Genomic DNA, 22080 nt, shown 5'->3' with positions numbered 1-22080 from the left:
TGCATGAAGCGGGCAGCATGGCAAAACCAGAGGGAATGCTTACCGGTGTCTAGAGACGACATGGATTGCTGGCGGCGATGGATAGCGGCTTGGCGGTGGCGATTTAGCTACGATGAGCAATTCCGTCATCTCCGATCCCCCATGGTTTGATTGTGCTGCAGAACTCCTCCACGTACAAACGCGAACACAACAGGCTGCACTTGGTGATCCCATTGACAGCATTGGTGCGAGACGATTACGACAGACCTCTCCTTATCTCTCTCGCTGCTCTCTTGGTGGTGCCCATGGCAGTACTGCCATCACGGCTTTGGTGCTTGGTTCGGCGTTGATGTCCAGGGGTGGAGAGGCAGGGGTCACGACGACGAAGACTCCAACGAGGAACGGATTTTATATGGCAAGGGGAGCGGCGCGCGTGCAGGTATTCATGGCCGGAACTTCGGGTTCAAGGGATCCGCAGCAACCGGATATATATGGGCAGGCGCTGCTGTTGTCGATTCCGAGCATGGCGGCTAAATTCAGGGAGATGTCGGAGGAATTTGTTGGGATTCCAGCCGATGCTCGCGAACACAGAGAAGGAGATGAAGTCCGACCAGGGGGGAAAACGGCAGATCCAATCGCCTGGGCCTGCGATGCGGAGTCTGTTCGGGGTGCGCGCGAGCTAGATTGAAGAAGGGGAATCCGACCAGCAGAAATCCCCGGTAATCGCGGGTGAGCACGCGGCGGTCATCGCGGTGTTCTGTTGAGGAAGAAGCTGACAACTGGGTCCCGTCTGCAGAGTAACGAGCACGCGCGGGGAGACTGGCTAGTGGAGCCCACACGATCCGCGAACGCAGGAGAGGTGAGCTACGTCCGCGTTGTCGTTATTATTGGCCCCAATAACCATGGCTTACGTAGGTATTAGGCTTGTTTTCTGTTTTTTTTTCTATTACGTGTTTTCAAATGCAGAGTCAAACCGGGTTTTGAATTTTACATACACACGCAAACCTCCAGCATGAATGTAAGCTATATATTTGTTTATATATTATTAAATATTTTATTCACAAATAATATTTATAAAAGGAATAAGTCATTATTTATAATATCCCTTTAGGCTAATGTTTTTAGATATATAATTCCTACACACAAACCATATACCTTAATAAATACTATTTAGAGTGTATGGTCCAATTAAAAATGGCACCAATATTTAATATTATTTATTTATAAAAATCATTTTGGAAACCTATATAGTATGAGATAGTTTTACTTAAATCTTTTTGGAGAATTTTTTTTCCAAAATGACAAGAATAGGATTTTTGGGTGTTACAACAAGTAAGCAAGCACAGCCCCAGTTAATTGATCCTCGATCTCACTTGCGCGCTAATCTCGCTTGGTCGCCTCCCTACCGTAGGCTGTTCTTGATGGGTCTGAAAAAGTATGGGCGACGGGCGGCCGAGCGGGCGCACGCGCAGGCAGCAGCGGAGGAAGTGCAGCGGGCGCGAGGACAGGCGGTGTGCGGCGAGGTGCGGGCAAGGCGGTGGTACTCTTCCACGGAATGGTGCATTGGCCGCCTGTAGATGTGTAATTACTCTTCCACGGATGGCGTGATGTACTGCAAGACCCACTTCGAGCAGCTCGTCAAGGAGACCAGGAGCTTTTCCAAGAAGTTCACGCCAGGTAATGTAATAGTACTACGTGCTCTTTAGTTTCCACGAAATTCTACTTAATTTGTCATGCCAAAAATAAAATTATCCTAAAAACTTTATTTTTTGTAGATGTAATTCAGGTGGCAAGTCATGAAACAAGGGTGAACTGGTATAGAGCTAGCCTCACTAAACTAGAATCATCATGACTGCTCTAGGAATTCCTTTGTTTATTTGTAGTAATTGGATAAATGTTTGCCAAACAAATTGTTGGAACCCTTTGCACTTTGCAGACAACAGTCCCAAGCAAGCTATCGTCTGCATTTTCTGGCACTCAGGATAAGTGTGCAGCTGCCAGAAAACAGTGTACCCGCTGGAGAAGGTATATCTCCATGTATGAAACCTTTCCTAACACCAGATACTAATATTATGAATGAAGCATATAGGAATATTAGCTTTGTTTCAGTGTATGAACTTATATTGTAATCATTTCCTGACATTAACTTGGTTTCAAAAGATGCATATTGTTGTCCTTTTTTCTTCTAAGTTAGTTACAACACAGTCTTTGCATAGCATCTAATGATCTTTTTTTGCATCTTGATGTGTTGTAGGCCTTGTGTGACTAAAAGGCCTAGGGATCTTAGACAATGAGATGGATCATGGGAGTAATGGATTTCACCATTTTCTTGGTTTATCCCCAAAAATTATTGTACCACCAAATTAATAACTGAGAACCAATATTGCATACAATAATATTAGGCCTAAAAATGCTACTAATATACCTTCTTTCCCTTGTTTTCTACAACTGCATCACCGCATCCATGGTGTCTGCAATGGTATTACTGGTATGATTGGGACTCCTCTTGCTGGTTACCTCTCTGATTTGTCTGGATCTGCAAGCTCGCTGGTCTCTTTATTTGTAAACATGTGCTGTCAAGTAAGAAATCACTGGACCCTGTGGCTCCTCTTAATGAAGCGTAGGTAAATAGCTAGCAGTTTGGCAATGGTGTAACACTGAAATATGCATTCCCTTACACTATACTATTATAGTACTTTAGAAGTTTGGATCACATTCTTCCTGTTGGATCCACTCAATATTATTAAAGGTTTTTATCTCTTAGAAGAGACTCCTGATAAGGTTCTACACAGATTATACAACATAATGCCTTATTCTTTTCAGAGACTGCAGATTCAAGTGAAGTCATTTTTTCACTAATATTTAGTGCGGCAACATCCATATTGTCTTTGTAGTCATCAAGCAACTATTTTGTAACAGTTTAGTACACTCCCTCTCTAACATCACCTTCAATTCGAAGATCTGCACAATGTTCTCTAACTTTCTCGATTTGTCTCAGGAGCTCTTATTTGGATGACAACTGAAGATGGTAATGCCTTAATATCCTTCATACTATCTGCAAGCAACCGTCAAAGATGTTGGTTTTCATAAAAAACAAAGCATCTATTCTGCTCATCAGTCTGCATCTTTCGTCAAGTTCATCATGTGTCATGCATATTGCAGGTACCTTTATATTCTTGGAAATGATTTGGTCCATTCTCAATACAATCTCTGGATTTTTCTGTCATAAAAATGATTGTCGTGGTTGTGAAGCCATTCTCTTTAACTTTTGCATACCACACATATTTCAAGATTTATGATATCAGGTAATTTGGAAAATGGATACATGCATGCTATTCAGAGGCAATCGTAAAAATGTTGCCCACATCAGCCATATAAATTGTACTCCACTAAGTAAAAAATGCAATTGATCGCATTGATCTTTGCCTGGAATTTTGCTGTTATGCATCTTCACTCTTTTCATGGAAGATATAATTGTGGTATATGTTGTTTCAATAGATTATGCTATCTCCACTCAAAGAAGATAGTGCATCGTGATGTCAAGACTGAAAATATGCTTCTAGACAAAACAAGAACTGTAAAATTGCTGATTTTGGTGTTGCTCGAGTTGAGGCTTCAAATCCTAGCAATGTGACCGGCGAAGCAGGGACACTTCGTTACATGGCTCATGAGGTATTTGGTTATAACCATCCATTTGTTCCTAATTCTTAAACTGCACACCGGGAGAAGCTATTGTTTATATCAAAAGGTATTTGCACGAAAGTACTTGCATATAAGACGGAAACATGCCTGCATGGTACACCTGAAGTATCTTAAAGACCACACAGATTGTGTGGCCTCTAATCTCTTCAGTAATTTGTTTCACAATTTTGCTATTCTCTTCTCAAACCAATGTTATCCATTGTTTTCACACCAATGCATCATCTGCATGATTGTTTTCAGATAGCATTTACTGTTCTGATTAGTACCTGTAAGAAGTGAGATACACCTGTCTCGTGATGTCTTGATAGTCGTGTCTTAATGGTCAACTGCCTTCAGTTATACTCCGTATTTCACTATTTGCCTTTTAGCTGTAAGATGTTTACCATGTGTTCTTATCCGGCCAATTTAAATAGGATGTATGTGAATAGAATCTGCTATCCTTAGTTGTCGTGATCGTTTTTGTGCTGAGTTATGCAAATTTTGCAATGATGTTGGTGGGATCATAATACCCGATTTTAGATTAGCGAGCTTGAAGTTTAATGTATAGGGTAGAACATATGTTTGTTTGGTACTTCATGTCTGCCCCGATGGCAAGTCTGTAGTGCTTGTGGGATGAAAATGTCCCTGACATGTTCAACCATTTATTTACTTTGTCAGTTAATATTTTGTTTTCAGCTGATCATGAAGGATGGGAAATTTCCATACGTGGATGTGATCCATGTTTCTATCTCTGCCTGTCAACACTTGCCACAATTTTTTTTGTTAATACTTAGATACAACTTAAAATTGCTAAAGAGCAACCTTTGCTTCCTGTCTGATCTGACATGCCACATATATGGGACTTCTACGTTGCCCCTATGGCTTTTATGTTGTGCCTGTGGGATGAACAGGTCCCAACATTTGCTCCATTTTTTTACTGTCAGCTGTTGGCCATAATTGTTTAGTTGATCATTAAGAATGGGAAATGGTTAAAAGTAGAATTTTCTTGCTATGTTATATGTTCTGATTGCCTCTGCTTGAGCACATCTTATTTGAAATACCATGTTTTTGGGACTAATACGTTGCCCTAATGGCAATAACAGTGCCTGCGGGATGAACAGGTCCCAATACTTACTACCATTTTGCTCACTTTGTCAGCTATTATTCACATTATTAGCTGATCATTTAAGGATGGGAAATTCTTACAGTTGTTTTATTCATGTACTGGCTTGCCAAGTGCTGTTCTTTTGTGCAAACTTTGCCAGTGCTTAGACCTTAATTTGTCCTGCTACATGCAATTTAGATTGCTATAATGCATGTTGTTTGTTCTTGGTATCCTTCTGTTTTACGTTCTGTCTCCTCAATGCTATTTTGCGGTGGATAATAATAAGTTTATTTTCGCATTGTGTTCTGTTTAGGAGGATAGGCCTGCTGGTGGACAAGGAGGCCCCCGTTCTGGTCCTGGTGCTGCTGCTACAGCTCCAGCTCCAGCACCGGTTGCTGCTCGCCCATAGGCTTTAGCTTTTCGACCGTGTTGAAAGTCTTCTGCCCACGCAGTTTCAGAGTTGTCGCCTATGAGTGTGTGAAGCTGCTATATTAGAGTTACTTTTTGTCTAAAGTCCGAACAATTTCAAAGAATCTGAATATCTGAACATTTGAATATCTGAAGTTTCATGTATAGGGTAGAACATTGCTTGGTTATACCCGTAATTTTGATCTGATTTGTTTTTTTAGATAAAAAGTGAAGGAGTCTGTTGATATTTGATTGTTTGATCTCTACTTTGGTAATCAGTCCTGGTTTTATTGTCAGGAACAAAGTAGTAGAATTGAGTTTGGCTTGTTTGCTCTTGCTAGGTGAAAAACAAGAAGATAGAAAATACAAGCACACTGTGGATCTCCCGAAAACAACATTTGAGCTGAGAGCGAATTCTGTACAGTGGGAGCCAGAGCTCCAAAAATATGGGACGATAATCAGGTTCTGAAAAGGGTTTCTGAAAGGAACACTGGGGTGAGTTGATATATTCAAGTATGTAACTTTAAATATTTAATATATCTGTGAATCTGATTTAGTTGCTTGTTCTGTTTGGATGATTGATTAGACTGCTTTTGTTCTCCATGATGGCCCTCCCTATGCTAATGGTGATCTTCACATGGGCGGAGGGAGTATCTTTTAGGGACTCCAATAGAAGAAGGCTTATATCATATAGGAATTGTGGTTGTTTCTATCTTATTTGATGTTTATTCAAACTAACAGGTCGATCAGTGGATGGTGATAGCCAAGGCTTAGAGCGACTCTTTGGAGCTCTTTCTGCACATATGTGGCCTGGAATGATTCTGAAATCTGGAAACAGAATAATTGCCCCATTCTTGGTTCAAAAACAAGGTAATTAAGTTCTATAACTGAGTAAATTGACACTGATGATTGTTGATCTTAACCTTGCTTGCTCTACACTTTTGGAAAACTATGGGACGACATGGCATGCTTAGAAATTTTCTCTATCAAGTAAATTCAGCTATTAGAATTTGCTGCCCCTCTTTTACATAGAACTTGTCATGAAATCTTTGCACCGGTATATTACTTTAAATTATTCAATTTAAAATCATGAAATGTCCCTGATTATTCATTTTCATTCTGACAGAATCTAAAGATGATGAATCCAACTATGATTTGGAGTACGAGGTTCTATCTCATGGATTTGATGACCAGTGGAAATTTGTTGGTGAGACAAGTACATCCAGAAGATTTGAGAGATCAAATGAGGCGGATGGTGCACACAATCACACACATCAAGTCGTGAAGGCCAATATTGACTCTTCAACATCCAACCCTCTCCCGAGTAACACGCCCACATAAACTACTGAAGAGAATATTGCAACTCGGGGCAAAAAAACTACAATAACGATCATGCGGACACGGTCACAGTATATAGCATTGATGATCATCAAAGTAATCCTCTAGAGGCTAACCATCTTTTTGAGGACGAGCATTATGGTCTGGAGGATTACTATCTGTGCTATTTTTTCTACCAAATGTTCCAGATTGGTGTGGCACCTGTTTTTAGTCTTATTATGTATAAATTATTATACACTAACATTTTATTAAATAATTTATATGTCGTCGCAACGCGCGGGCACGAGACTTTATGCATATGTTATTTGCATTGAAAATATATTTTCTTCAAGTTTGCGATTGTTCTACATTTTTCTGCTTTTACTTCGACTATATGTCAGTGTGCCACCAAAAAATCGTGTTTCATCAACTTATGATGAGTCCGTTCAATTGTTTCTTGAATATACTTTTTTGTAGAACCAAATTGAATTTTACAAGGTGGAATATGATTAGAAAAAGGTGGGATGCTGACCGGGAAAGCGCTACTCCCTTCTATGAACTAGCTGGTCGATGATTTTGTTTCCTATCCTTTTTGATTTCTTAACATCTGTTTGTTCATTGGGGAGCACATATGTAGAATGATGATTAATGTTTCTGCATATAATGAATTTTATCATAATATGTTGCCGCCGTAGCAACGTACGGGCATACAGCTAGTATATATATATATATATATATATATATATATATATATATATATATATATATATATATATATATATATATATATATATATATATATATATATATATATATATATATATATATGACATGCACGGAACCACGTTAACCCCTTTGGTTAACTTGGAACTACGACATGATGGAACCGAGTAAAACTTACATGCACCCACCATACACATATATTAAAACTTACATGTAAACTGTATACGTATGCATATAGTATATACTTGGGCGTTGCGTTGACGACGACGAACAGTCGTCGTAGGTAGCGTAGGTGCAGGGACCGCCGGACCGGACCGATCGAGCTCATGTCCAGAGCGCCTCCTCGGCCCAGCTGACGGGGCCGGCCTGCGTCTGATGCAAGGCGCCGTCGACGGCGTCGGCCATCACGGGGTTGGCCGCGACGACCGCCGCTAGCTGGTGACGCGAGGGGGAGGCGGAGTAGCCGGCGGCGCAGTCGTAGGACGGCGGCGAGGAGGCGGCGACCTCGACGCAGAGGAGCGCGAGGAGGTGCGCGTGCTGGGCGCGGGCGCCGGCGAGCTCGGCGTGGGCGCGCGCCAGCTGCGCCTTGAGGTCGTTCACCTGCCTCTGCAGCTGCCAGATGGCGCCGGCGCAGCCGTACACGGGGTCCCGGACGCGCGCCGCCGCCTCGTACACCATGCTGCTCACGGCGTCGCCCCGGTGCGCCTCCGGCAGCTCCTGCATGCGCATGGTCCGAACGATCGATCCATCGGTCAGTCAGAGTGATCAGTCGCAGTCTCGGTCATGACTCATGACATGCGTGCGTGCGTGCGCTTTGCTTGCTGCATGCAAGCACACACAACACAATGCATGGCGTGGCGACAAGGCTGACCTGTAGGAGCTTGATGATGTTGCTGGCGCCAAACACCCGGTGCGCGGTGGCGAACTTGTGCGGCTCGGTGGGCGGGAAGTAGGGCGCCAGCACGCAGCGGTCCACGCAGCGGCGGCGGAGGATCTTGCACGCGGCGCACGGGCTCAGCGCCGGCGCCGGCGGCCGTGGCGATGACGAAGGAGGTGATGGCGCCGCGGCCGCGGCCACGGCCACGGCGCAGACGGCCGTGTCGCTGGAGCAGTCCATTTAGCTGCTTGCTGTGTGGCACGCGCCGGCCGGTATTTCCAAGTTTGGCGGCAACTATAGATGAGGATGACCATATATTACCTGCAGTGCACTAACGCTCGTACAGACGCAAAAATAGAACGAGTCACGGATGCACACCGACAGCAACGTGCAGCATCTACCACAATGCTCACAAGCCCTGGGCCCTCATACCTCATGATACTTATGAAATTAAAAGGGTGTTTAGTTGTTCTCACTAAAGTTTAGTCCGTGTTATATCAAAACCTGAATGTCAATTATGAGTATTAAAGATAATTTAATTATAGAAATAATTATATAGGTAAAGATTAAATGAAGAGACGAGTTTATTAAGCCAAATTAATTCATGTCAGACAAATATTTGTTGTAGCATCACATGGTCACATCATGAACTAATTAGGCGTAATAGATTCGTTTTATTCTTTAGTCCTTATCTGTATAATTATTCTTTATAATTAGACTATATTTAATGATTGCAACTAGCATTTAAATATCCCATATGACGGACTAAACTTTAATTCATGCATCCAAACACCCCTAAGCCTATTAGACCCGTGATCCCGAATGTGGTGAAGTATAGATCTTTAGAATAGTTCGAGTCCTAATACACATAATGACACTTAGACGCAAGAAAATCTCTGCTGGCCCTAGGGTCCTTAAGCTTCCCGATCTCGCTTCATGAAGTCGGCTAGGCCTCGAGTCGAGGCTATCGGGGCCCAAGGCTGCTTTAGTAGAACAAGGGACTCGATACACATAACTATAATCCTGTCGCAAAATATAATGATATCTCTAGACCTATCTAGGTTGTACGACCCCATGAAATGAATTAAACATCTAATGACCTAAGGATAAGTCCCAACCGTAAGATTAACGGATAGTTCTCAGGTACAATACATTAAATATGTGATGTGTGATATTAGAAACCTAATAAAGCATGTTGTTGCCATGGCTTAGGCTACACGATACTCAAGGTCACTATATTGTATATGCATCTATCTTGTAGCCATGTGTGCGCTTGCAAAATATACAATGTATTTGGGTCTTAGTGGGTGGGATCTGATGTTCACGTAACTTCTCTCCTCCCTTGCACTATAAAAGGAAGGAGTTGAGGAACGTGTTAGGAGAGTTAAGGGAAGGGTTCACACATTCAACATTTTCTAGATGCTTTAGCACTAGAGTTCATATAGTAGGTAGTCATAATTAAAGAAGGATTAGAGACATTAGGCTAAAACTTCCACCACAACCATGAGGCGAGAAGGAGCTAGAAGGCCTTGTTGGTCACGGGTGTTTGAGCTTTTAATATTTTTCTCCTTTTTATGCATCAATCGATGAGTAGCAAGAGAGTGTAGGGTATTTCACATACTATGACCAACCTCTCTAATTGCCTATGTGCTGGCTCTCACTCATGCCTAGGTTCAGCATGACCACCGACCTATGACGTGCTTCCTCCTAACTCGCTCTCTTTCTAGTACTCTGGGTATCCTTCGATCATGATGACTATGTCGCATGAGAGGCTCTAGATGAGGCTTTTAGTGCTGCTACACATACGACTCTAGTGATAGATTCAGGTATGACTAGAATCATTTAATGGCTCATAGTCATAAGTCCGGAATAAGAGACAACAATAGTCGTAGACTAACGTTGGTCGTACCCCAATAGTACGAGTGGATCCTATGTGAAGCATTTTTCTTCTAAAAAGTAGGATAGACAGAGGTGAACTAGACACCAACTAGTCTAGAACTCCCATTAGAACTAAAAGTGAAGAGAGAGCTAGCCGATTATCTAACCTAGTTGATATCTGAGTGTGTAATCTTTTCTACTTTTATATTGATAAATCCGTCATACACTAAAAGAACGTAGGATTACCTATGTGCTGGTAGCCATAACACTACTTAGGATCGGCGAACCTCTAGGTTGTGTCCTTCGCTCCATCCTAAGTCATCTTATTTCCCTAGCTTGTGCCCTTCGCTCCATCCTTTAAGTCATCCTATTTCTTAGGTACATTCGGTACTCTAGTATTGTTATTCAATGACAATGTGTCAGTGTCTATGTGTCGGTGTTTCGAACCTGGCTCCGACAAATAAATTTGTGTGCATGTTCCGGATACCAAACGTTGTGCGATGGACACACGATTTATACTGGTTCCTGCAGAACTTCGCTACATCCAGTCTTCGGTGGCTTGCACCACCGACACCTTTGTTGATCAATGTTCGTAGTAGAGGTTACAAGCGAACGAGAGAGACTCCCAAGTCTCTTGTGTGGGGAAGGTGAAGCTAAGGGCTACAGAGCTAGAGTCCTAACTAAGTCTTGGCTTAGCGGTGGGGCCCTAGCCTCTGGGTACTCGTTGATGCGCACTCCTTTCTTTCGTCTCTGTGTCCCTTTGTCCGGGGGTCGACCTCCTTCCTTTATAGGCCAAAAAGGGGTCGGCCAACGGTGGCTTCCTCGAGAAGAAGTCACCGGTGATGGTAAAAACGAGCGTTCTATCCTGGTGATATGTGTGGGTTAGACTATCTCCATGGGCTTACCTATCCCCATTTTCATATTCAAACTCCACTATTTGAATAGTACAATCTACGGTGCATAACAATGCAAAACAATATTTTGGATAACCTTACATCCGTAACGGGCAATGGCGTACTCTCGATCAAAATTCAGACATACACAGTACATGCATGTCTGCAACGCGCTTTCAGAAATTCAGACGAACGAGATATGGAGGCGCTGGAGCGCACTTTGTGAAGCCCGAGTTGAGCCCAACCTGGAGCGCTTAGCTGCTACTAGCTATGACGACAATTAGGTATGGTGATCAGGCCAGTACAGCACAGCGCTAAAGACTTGCTTGCTCGCTCTCCACAGCGAAGTACACTTGAAATAGCTAGCTAGTTTATGTGTGAACTAAGCTACATGTACGTCATGCAGCTCAGCATGTATGTCAGCAAAAACACAAGGAGAAGGAGGCTGCTGTCTGTGTGTGGTAGGTGCATGCAACGTGCGAGTAGGAGAAGTAGGCATTGTGGCCTGCAGCCCTGCACCAGTTCATCTATCCGCGCCGTTGATACATACATGTTCCATGTAGTGCACAATGCCACTAGCTACACACTGAGATCTATCTCCTGACACTGTTCTGTATTGTGCTTGTGCATGCATGCATGTTTGTCTGGACTGCTGCCTGCCTTTAATTTCACTGGGCTACTGAAGAAAAATAGTGGCAGCGTACCGAACTCCACGATGAATGCAAGATCCGGCGCAGACGCGGAAACTGATGATGGAATTCATCTGCACACACACGGGTATATAGCTCCTCTGAATTCTCTGGAAAAGGAGGAGGTGTCAGCACTTGAGATGGAGGTGCACTATGTTTGATGATCGATCGGTCTGTTCCTGCACAGGAATTATTAGGCGATTGACTCCTCCTCGCGCTGGATTTGATTGGATTGATGAATTGGAGAATCATCTCTTCTTCTTCTTCTTCTTCTTCAGCTGCTGCTGCTGCTCCTCCTGCTAGCTAGCTTCTTGTTCATACGGTGCGTTTGTGCATGACGGCACGACATCTGTTGATTCTGGATTGGATTGCGTCGCTTGCTTCTTTGTTTGCGGGCGTCAGTAATAATAATTCAGAGCACTAGCACTAGCTGAGCTGACGTGCTGCACCTGCATGCTTGATTCCTCCATCCATTATTCATGGTGCTCACTAGCTGTACTACATACATGTATGCAATGCAATAGCCTACTACATAAGTACATGTATATCAAGGAAAACGGATGCATTTCACTTTCCGTAAGAAACGAGACTATGAAGAGTTGTTTCACAAAAAAAAGAAAAAAAGAAAAAAAAAAGAAACAGAAGAAGGAAGGGAAAAGGATGCAGAGGGTGAGCTGGGCAGGCTAATAAGACCAATACAGGTGTGATGTATTAAGATTAGAAGATAGAAACAGTGATTCTGGCCCAACAAGTTCTTGGGCCTAGCTAGTAGTGTCGGCCGAGCTGTGAAGACAGACATGGCCCAAAGGCTGAATGTGTCCTCCCAAGCCAGAAGAACAGAAGAAGAAAAAATAACATATTAGTGGTCTTAAATCTCCAGGTGAACACAGACATGGTATGGACGAACTACTGCATGAACCGGCCTAAAGCATGCTAGCTAGGATAGATTTTTTTTTTTAAAAAAATTAGTGTTCAATCATCGACGTCAGAAAAAGCAAACATGAACAGTCAGTCATAAAGTTGACTGCGAGAGGAGAGAAAAAAAGGATGTGCCTGTCAACAACAACAACCCAGCAGTGACAGGAACGGTCGCTTAAATTCTACGCTAGTACTAAAACACAACACAGAGGCAGGAACGGCGCACCTGAATGGCTTTCAGTTTCAGAAGCCAAACTTTGGAGAGACAGTCGACAGACCATTTCTTGCTGCGACTGCAAGCGATTTTACATGTACTGTCTGTACGTGCCACTGAAACTGAAGGCTCAAGGAAAATAAAGAAAATGCTTCCCTACACATAACACATTCATAGATATAATAAATCATTATCAGATGCCAATTAACCCATGACTAGTAAACAAACAATTAATGGCGTTGCCACTGCCAGTAATTGATTGCGCCATCCCCGGATCTGAGGATCTCCCTGTGCTAGTGTGCTGTGCAGTTCTTGTACTACGAACCTTTTTTCCCTCGGCAGCGCAGTTTTCGTGGCTCCCCCAGAATACTGCACCTCCAGTCCAGTCCAGGGCATTTGGCTGGATGCACCAGTTTGGTCTCCTGCTGCAGCATGTGTGCCATTTGCCCTCCTGGTCAGTTCATCCACAGCTTATATATTAAGGGCCCGTTTGGCAAAGCTCCAGCTCCTGCTTCTTTAGCTCTAGATGCTGATCCTCGTAAGGAGCTGATCCTCCTGATTCTCTTAGAAAATCAGAATCATTTTTAAAACCGTTTAGCAAGTAAACTGATTCTTGTCTTCTGAGAGTTGGTGGTATGTGGCGATTGTCTGTTTTACTTTTTACAGTTCAACTTTATTACAAACCAATAAGTAGGATGCATATACAGGAAAAAAATATGAAATAATAACATATAAAATATTCCCATCATAGTAGTGCATAAAATTGTCTCAAATGTTTAATCCATAAATTGGCTCGTTATGTTTTTGTCCAATAGCAATTGCAGGTAATTTCGATCAAACTTTAAGGGAAGGTCCATATTTGGTTGGTTGAGGAGCTGTTTTAAGGGAGGGTGGAGCATGTTTTTTTAGATCCTACCTTTCTTCACAAAAACGACTCCCGATCTTTCGGCTCCACACGAGAATTAGTTTAAAAAAATACCCGTTTGGTACGGCTCCTCCAGATCCTCGCTTAGAATCAGGAGCTGGAGCTGTGCCAAACGGGCCCTAAATATACTATGCAGGAGCTGTAATTATGCAACTTTGGTTGGGTTTAGGGTAGGCGCAAGTGTTGTTCGATCAGAGAGCTCTCAGACTGCATGCCACACCACCATGCATGTTTTGGATCCCATTCATCACAGACCTTAAATCTGCGTAACGAGTTGGCGACGAGGACCGACCAACACTACCGAAATCTGGCTCTTTGTCGAGTGCAAGGAGAAGGGCAGCAAGTGCTTACCTGTTTCTGCCAGTTCCATCTTCATCGGTTTCTGTAGGACTGCAACTGTAAACTGCACGCTCAAGCAGGCAGGGTCAAAACCGTTACTCAGGAATTAAGCACCATGAACTGCTCGCTCGCTGCTGCTCTGCTCTGCTCTGCTAGTGCTGCTAGCTAGCTTGTCTGTTGCGCTCAAAGCCTTTTCGCTGCATCTTTTTAATTTCTTGGGCCGCTCCAAGCTACTCCGCTGCTGCTAGTACTGCACACGGCCGTTTGTGCTTGTGCAACATGCATCGCATTGACACGTGTGGCCCTTCTAATCCTAGGGTTTGTACTTGGCCATTATCCACAACTTTGGGTCGGCTTTTGACACAGCCTCTCCTGGCTGTTGCGTAGCCCTAAAGATTAAACAAACATTTTGCCTGAGGTCTAAGCGATGAACCGCGCCTTTTAAGACAACGGGCTATCCATGATCGATACATAATAGGAGATCCATACATAATAGGAATATATTGCCCGATTTCCATGCATGTTGTTGCTTCAGAGTGCACTACTGTGCCCGATTTCCACGCATTTTTCATACGTACAACCATTCTTGCTTAACTATTGCGTAACTGAAAGGTACTCTGCACGAGCTACAGCACACGACGTACGTATCAAAAATTCATCACAAATCCAGCTACTATCGATTTACAATCACTTGTCTTTGCATGTGATGAATGAATTCGGAGCACCTTATCTATTTTTAGTTTTCTGCTTTCTGCTTGTATAAATGGACGAAAAAGTGTGTTTGGTTGAAGAGTTTAGGAGATGGATCGAGCGGCTCTATTTCTATTTTCTTGATGTTTGGTTTTCAACAAAATAGAAGTGTAACTTCCTAGAGTCTTTATACGAGAATATATTTGTTGGCATCGATCCTGACGCCAATCACTGTGATAAGAACCGGAGGCGCGGAAGGTCCGCGACCAGGGGCCGAACGGTCCGCGATCTGGCGCAGAGGCTAGGGTTCCTGCCTGACGAGCCGGATGGTCCGCGCGTGCGCAGGGGCGGCGGAGTTCGCCGATGGCGCTTGGATCTTGCTCCCGGGAGGGATTCCGTCGGAGAGGAGAGATCCTAGGGTGTGTCTTGGGATCGGTAGGCCACCCAAGACGCCTCTAAACGACGTAGAGCCGGAGAGGTGAAGATTAGAGAGAGGAATCTAAGTTACTGTCTACTCTAGACAAAATGTAAAGAACTAGATTTATATTGATTGATTGATCGATTGTTGGCGGTTCAATCGGTCGTAGCCTATCATCTATATAAAGGGGGAGGTCTGGACCCGTTACAAGTCAGTTCTTGAGTTAATCCCGTAGGTTTAGCTAATAAATCCTGCAAGAAATCCGGAATCTTAACTGATTCTGCTCATGCGCGGACGGTCGGTTTTCTTAGGCATCTTGCCACATACTAGGATAGTACTGCTTGAGGAAACACCCGTTTAGTGCTTTGGGCAAGTCTTTGCCTTGTAGTGTTTGCAATAAGTAGGCGTTACCGGATATTGCCTGCGTGATCTTGTAAGGGCCTTCCCAGCTTGGAGACCACTTCCCAAAATTCCGGTCTCTGTTCCTTAGTGGCATGATGGTCTTCCATACTAGGTCTCCTACTTGGAATGACTTAGGCTTGGCCTTCTTGTTGTAAGCTTTGGCGATCATGATCTTGTCCTTTTCTATTTCTCCTAAAGCTATCACTTTCTTGTCGGTCACTTCATCAATATTGTCCATCATTGAATTATAATAATCATCGACAGTTAGATCATATTGCCTAGTGAAGCGTCCCGATCCTTTGGGACTCAAATGTGATACAATTACTAGAGTCCCAGGAGGCTAGTAAACACATTCCTTACTTCAAATAGTACAGAGTTTAGATAAAGGTTATTACAATACCGGGGTACAAGCTCGAGAGAGCCAAAATAGGAAGCGCAGTAGGAAATATACTAGCCCAAGCCACAGGCAGAACTGGGTGCAGACACAACCCTCTCAATCAAGCATAGCAGAAAAGAAGTCTTCGGTTGCTGAAAAACATAAATAAATCTGGGTGAATAGACTAGGTATTCCGCAAGCCCACCCCGCTCCCGTAGAGAGAAAGAGACCTATAATATACATGCTTTATTTGGTGGAGTTGAAGTCACTCATCATTTTCTTAGAGAAAGGCAGTTACTGTAGGGTTTTTCTCAAAGTCTTAAAAGTAACCAAATACTCAACCACCACTGAGCTTCCCGCTCTCGTGGCCTTAGTTTCTTTCTCAACACCCACTTACCCACACATTTCCCTGTTCATAGAACTCATAGAAAAATCTCTAATTGTCATACCATACCAGACTCGTCCATACCAGTGGACACGGACTATTCGAATAGGTTTCAACTCTGCGCAGAGGGGTACACTTTACCCACTAGCCCGGTTTCTACGATCTCACCGTCACGAGACCCGAATGCCGGATCTCTTTCCTTCCTCGTATGTCCTAACCTTAACGGTTATCCGGAAGGAGTCAGGCCACCACCATGTCCAAACTGGACAAAACATTCCCCCTCCTTATCCTCCCGGTGCTCCCCAGCCTTCTTAACCCTGGGGTTGGACCGCACGAGTTTGGATTGAGTGACTGCCCACACAGTCTCGAGTGGTTGTACTATAAAGGAGTACATGTAGTGAAAATGACAAGTCGGTCCTTATATGAGGGGACAATCCTTCTGCTCACGCCTAAATCAGCTGAGCCAACACCTTAGGCCCTCCCCTAAACCAGGGAGTCCTTGATCATCCCACTCCCAAGGTGATGAGGGTGAGTACCCGTCATCGCATAACTTTTTGAAAAGAGACCTTATTTGAAGAAACACATTGCCCTTTTTCCCAATCCACATTTCGTATCCAGAATGTATGTGTCAATGCGGGCCATCTCTCACTCACAATGCAATTTTCCCACCCTGAATTCCCGGCCTAGGCAGTGGTAGAGAGAATAGGTAATTTATGCATCAAGGGAAGGATGGACTTGCCTTCGTCGAAGCTTTCCTGGCACAAAAGATCTACTTCCGGGAGATCGGGCTCCGGCCCTTCTTCCGGGGCTACGGGTTCCGGATCCGTGGTCCCCGCTTCTTCTATTAAAACAGTCAATAAACAATACAGCAACAGTAGTCTACTAATTGTAGTGTGTCATTTACCAACATTATTATTACTTAGGACTTTTAGAAATTATTTGGATAATTTTGGGTTCATAAAATATTGGAGAAAACTAATTAAATGAGAAAAAGGGTGAAGAAAAGAAAAAGACAAGGGATTTCTTCTCTGCTGGGCCGGGGGAGGTTTTTGGCCCACCCGGGCGCGAGCGCGCGCGGGGACGCGCTTGCGGCCCAGCTGCGGCCCACGGGCGAGGGAGACGGCGCGGGCGCGGGGAGCGACGGCGTCACTGTGGGCCCACCCGTCAGCGAGAGCGGAGGGGGAAAACGGCGCCGCGGCCTGACGGCGCGGGCGAACCGGCCGAGCGGGGGAGAAAAGCCGGCCGCCGGTGGGCTCGACGGCGGTTTGCCGTCGGTGGCCCGGTTCTTGGTCCACGGGGAGGTGGCTTAGCACGGGCAGAGGCTGGCGATCCTAGGGGTAGGCTTAATTTGGCTAGAGGGGGTTGGGAGGGGGCTGTCCGCGGGGAGGTGGCGGAGCTCCGCGGCGGGGATCGCCGCCGGTGGGCTTTGGGTGAGGGACTGGGGCGGGGAAGTGGTGCTTCGGGTTCGCGGCTTTGTGAGGGAGCTTCTTGGTTCACTTAATTGCTCGCTAGACCAACGGAGAGGGAGAGAGAGAAGGGGGGGACTCACCGGAGAGGGGGGAGACGGCGGTGCTCCACGAATTGTGCTCGGGCGAGGGGAGGAAGGTAGTGGCCGAGGCCGGTGCGGGGAAGGAGGTGCCCGGGGCGACCTTTTTATAGGCGCCCGAGGGGAGGGGAGCGGCGGAGCTCGGCGGGCGCCGGTGAGGTGCACAGCGCCGGCATTAATGCCGCACAACGCCACCGATGAGACTCCACAGCGGGGTGGTACTGGGCAAGGACGTTGGTCAAGCAGGGAGGACGGGGCGGTGTCGAACTCTTCCTGTGCGACGAGGGGATGGGCGAGGGGACGGCGATGGAGGGGACAGCGGTGAGGGGACGGCAGAGCGTCGTACGCGAGGAAGACGACGCGGCTGACCGGTGGGGCCGGTCTGCTAGTGAGGGAAAGCGCGCGAGCGAGAGGGGCTGGCGGGTGGGGCTGGCGTGTCAGCGAGAGGGAGTGAGGGGAGCGCGCGAGCGGCTTCGCGCACGAGTAGGCTGGCTAATGGGCCGAGGGAGGGGAATGCGCGGGCGCGGGGGATGGGAGGCGGCCGCGACATGGGCCAGAATTGGCCCAGAAGGGGGGAGCTCTTTTTCTTTTTCTTTTTATTTTCTATAACTCATTTCATTTTTGTTTCTTTTCTTTTTGAACAAAATTATTTAGTGGATAATCTAGGTGTTGGAAAATAAAATCTAAGTGAGGTGCTTGTGATTAAACAAAGCGTATGCATATGATGGGAAAATCTAAGGGAGTTTTGGAATAGAAGATGAAAAGAGGGGAGGGGTAGATTAGGGTTTCAAACCTGGGTTAGAATTTTGGGATGTTACAAACCTACCCCACTTAAAGGAATCTCGCCCTCGAGATTCAGACGGGGCTCGAGAAAAGGTAAGGGTATTCCTTCCTCAGAGAGTCCTCACTTTCCCAGGTGGCTTCCTCTTCTCCATCTCTGCTCCACTGAACCTTACAGAGTCTCACTTCTGAGTTGCGGGTCCTTCTGACTGCTGAGTCGAGAATCTTCACTGGCTTTTCCCGGTACTGGAGATCCTTTTGAATCTGAATTGCCTCTGCCTCGATGTGGTTTTCTGGTACTTTTAGGCATTTGCGGAGCTGAGACACACGGAACACATTGTGAATATCTGACATGGATTCTGGTAGCTCAAGACGGTTAGCTGCGGGTCCCACTCGGCTAATGACGGGGTAGGGACCGACGAAACGTGGTGCTAGCTTTCCTTTCATTCGGAACCTTTTGACACCACGCATCGGGGAGACCTTGAGATAAACGAAATCTCCTTCCTCAAATCTGAGTTCTCTTCGTCTGTTATCTGCGTAACTCTTCTGTCGACTCTGAGCTTCAAGTAACCTCCTGCGGATCAAGGCAACTTTCTCTTCGGCTTCTTTAACAAAGTCGGGTCCTTCTAGTGTCATTTCCCCTACATTGGACCACATTAGGGGAGTCTGGCATTTTCTTCCATACAGTGCTTCGAACGATGATATTTTGATGCTGGCCTGATGGCTGTTGTTGTACGAGAATTCGGCGTACGGCAAACTGGACTCCCAATCCCTGTCGAATGTTAACACACAGGCTCTTAGTAAATCTTCGAGGACCTTGTTGACTCTTTCTGTTTGACCATCTGACTGGGGGTGATAAGCGGTGCTGAAATCTAACTTGGTGCCCATTGCTTGCTGGAGGCCTTTCCAAAAATTTGAAGTGAACTGCGTTCCTCTATCTGACACTATCTTCCGCGGAATGCCATGGAGCCTGACTATCTCCTTAAGGTATATTCGGGCAAGGGCGGCTCCTCCAAAGGTGGTTTTTACTGGAACGAAGTGGGCCACCTGTAACACCCGGATTTTAGGGGTCCAAAACCCGGGCGTAAACATAATCACCAGGTGTGCTGGGACCAAGTCTCACACATATGATGAATCATGGCACAGGATCGAATGTCACATCTTTACTATTTAACAGGAGTTCTATACAAAATAAGTAATTACATTATAAGGAGACACCGGTCCAGCAACCCAAAGTTGACTGGGAGACGACGGCCTAGATCTCTCACGAACTCATCGCAGCATCCTCCAAGCGCTTCATCCTGTGGTACCTGTTCCTGACCTGTGGGGGGGGGGGTGAGACAGCAAGAGTGAGCTCACATACGTTCATCGCTCAACAAGTTGTGGGGAATAATGTGAATGAACTCGCCAAAGGTGGGAGCTCATGTGAAGTGTAAGGCTTACCAACGGAGATGGTTGAAGCTGAGCATTGCTTTTAAAGTTGGTCAAAATTTTATTAGCAATTACTAAGTATAAGTAAATACCAACCCAATTAAGTAGTAGAACAGAAGTAACAACATCACCTGCGATGCAATGCATATGACAAATTGAATTTAAGTTCCATAAATTAATCATGTGAGGGTCCGAGCTGCTCATGACCGTGAGCACGGCTAGTATACCAGTTTTACACTCTGCAGAGGTTGCGCATCTTTACCCACAAGTCATGTTACCCATCTGCCAAGGGATCGCGACTTCCCATACACCTCTACCGAGGAGGCGAGGCAGGGTAACACTACGAGGCCTTTACAAAGTTCCACTAGCTTCAGAAAACCCGCTACAGTTTATAGGAAGCTCCAATGCAGGAATCCCTTGCAGGACCGCCATCGCAGCAAAATCCTCCCGAGGGCCTCCCTACACTGACCACTCCCCTACTGCCCTTGCCCCTTTCGGGTAAGGTAGTCCTCCACTAGCTTTCCTAATTAATCAGCCAAGGGCGTCCCATTAAACCCTTGTGGTAGCACTGTTTTCCCGGGTGGTCGCTCCATGTTCCAATTAACATAATGATCTTATCATGATAAATAACAACGAATAACAAAAGTATAATCATGAGTAATGTATCTTCATACCCAAAACCACATAAAGCACTAGCAAGTACTACCCAAAAAGTTCAGTGGTAAACAAGGTATAAAGATAATCAAACTAGGGTAACCTATTGGGTCCCATCAAAATTAACCTATGCAGATCATTATGATTAATCAGAACATGAGTAGGTAAAAAGAAGTGATCAAGGGCACAACTTGCCTGGGACTTGAGATTCCAGGTACCAGCTTGCTCTTCAGATGACTCGTACCTCGCACTAGTCGTAGCAATACAAACAAACATGGTATATGCAAAATTAACATCACACCAAACATAATAATACACCGCATAATAATAATCTATATGTCTCTACGAGATCGTGGGCTTGAGAATCACTGAATTCGGAGCTACGGTTATTAAGTTATGGATTTCCGAAGTTTAAAGTGTTGGATAAAAGAAACTAAGTGCATAATTTCAATTCTAAATTTCATAGCAAAATGAGGTTACTAGATGATAAACAATATTAAAATGAATTCAATGCAACTGGAATGAATTAAAAAGGAGCTAAGATTAATTTTCTATGAGTTATATAAGTTCTGGAATTATTTTGGCACTAGAAATCCATTTTATAAATTATTTTTCCTATTTTCTCGAAGCTCTGGACTGAGCACACTATTTTAATAAAGCCCAGGGTCTAACTCGTAAAGTCTAGGACCTATCTGATACTGTCTTTGTGTCCTAGTGGATGGCGGGTTAGTTTTAGGAAACCCCAGGGTCTCTTTAGCAATTTAGCATGACCGAAGGGGTATCGGCGAGGATCAGCCGTCCGATCACACACCTGCGGTTGAGATCAGATCCTGAACCGGCTCCCAACCGTGCCCCTTTCGGTCAACATCAATGGTCTGGATTTTATTTGACCGAGATCAACACGGACCCGTCCGATCTTGCGTCAACGGATGGGATTCAAAATGTGAAGGGGTATCCGCATCTTCTAATCTTAGCCGTCCATTCCAATCCAACGGACCACGACATTCTTCTTCCTTTCGACCACCAGAGCGGCGGCGTGTGAGCAGGCTGCGGCGGCGCGTTTGTCGGCAGGAATCGAACTAGCTCCCAATGCCCGAACTTAGATTTAAACGCATGCTACACAGAGCGGAGAGGATGGCGAAATCAATGGAGGGGTTCTTACCGGCGGTTATGGTGCGTGGGGCATTGACCACGGTGACCCGCGATCCGCGGCGGATTCTGTGCGCCGACGAGCGATTGCCGCAAGCCGAACCGTCCACGCGCCAACGCAGGCAACGATTAAACCACCCCGGATCTCGCGCACATCGGCGGTACACCACGACCCCGCCCGCGGTACTCTGTGTCGTCGGCGAAGGGGCCCCGACTTCTCTCTCTTTCTCACCCCTGGTTCCGCTCGATTCCGATCGAATGCGCATGGCGATGAGGGTTCATGGGTACACGCTTATATACACA

The 22080-nt window shown here is 45.3% G+C and overlaps 1 protein-coding gene, 1 long non-coding RNA gene and 3 other non-coding genes across 5 annotated transcripts; 3 read left to right on the top strand and 2 right to left on the bottom strand.

Annotated features, from left to right (window-relative positions):
- The first annotated feature begins 4282 nt into the window (after positions 1-4282).
- LOC111590043 (small nucleolar RNA snoR99) lies at positions 4283-4380 on the top strand. The gene has a single exon (XR_004852333.1). It is a non-coding gene; the product is annotated as a small nucleolar RNA snoR99 (small nucleolar RNA).
- A 172-nt stretch (positions 4381-4552) lies between these two features.
- On the top strand, positions 4553-4649 carry LOC111590047 (small nucleolar RNA snoR99). Its single transcript, XR_004852337.1, has one exon. It is a non-coding gene; the product is annotated as a small nucleolar RNA snoR99 (small nucleolar RNA).
- Positions 4650-4762: 113 nt separating this feature from the next.
- On the top strand, positions 4763-4862 carry LOC111590042 (small nucleolar RNA snoR99). The gene has a single exon (XR_004852332.1). It is a non-coding gene; the product is annotated as a small nucleolar RNA snoR99 (small nucleolar RNA).
- A 2675-nt stretch (positions 4863-7537) lies between these two features.
- Positions 7538-8445, bottom strand: LOC103635941 (LOB domain-containing protein 1). Its single transcript, XM_008658312.2, has 2 exons — positions 8085-8445; positions 7538-7930 (listed from the first exon to the last, which is right to left on the bottom strand). Exons 1-2 carry the CDS (start codon positions 8328-8330, stop codon positions 7538-7540), a joined length of 639 nt encoding a protein of 212 aa, XP_008656534.1. The 5' UTR covers positions 8331-8445.
- A 2475-nt stretch (positions 8446-10920) lies between these two features.
- LOC103635940 (uncharacterized) lies at positions 10921-13236 on the bottom strand. Its single transcript, XR_002264590.1, has 2 exons — positions 13008-13236; positions 10921-12838 (listed from the first exon to the last, which is right to left on the bottom strand). It is a non-coding gene; the product is annotated as an uncharacterized lncRNA (long non-coding RNA).
- Between the last annotated feature and the right edge of the window lie 8844 nt (positions 13237-22080).

Source organism: Zea mays, chromosome 8, assembly GCF_902167145.1.
Source record: "Zea mays cultivar B73 chromosome 8, Zm-B73-REFERENCE-NAM-5.0, whole genome shotgun sequence".
In the NCBI taxonomy this organism is placed as follows: domain Eukaryota; kingdom Viridiplantae; phylum Streptophyta; class Magnoliopsida; order Poales; family Poaceae; genus Zea; species Zea mays.
This window is presented reverse-complemented; position numbering and strand designations above follow the sequence as displayed.

What these genes read in the sequence shown, in the direction of transcription:
- LOC103635941 (XM_008658312.2), bottom strand. Translation starts at nt 8,330, where the DNA reads ATGGACTGCTCCAGCGACACGGCCGTCTGCGCCGTGGCCGTGGCCGCG. An exon ending in ACATCATCAAGCTCCTACAG is followed by an intron (nt 7,931 to 8,084) that starts GTCAGCCTTGTC and finishes ATGCGCATGCAG; the next exon opens with GAGCTGCCGGAGGCGCACCG.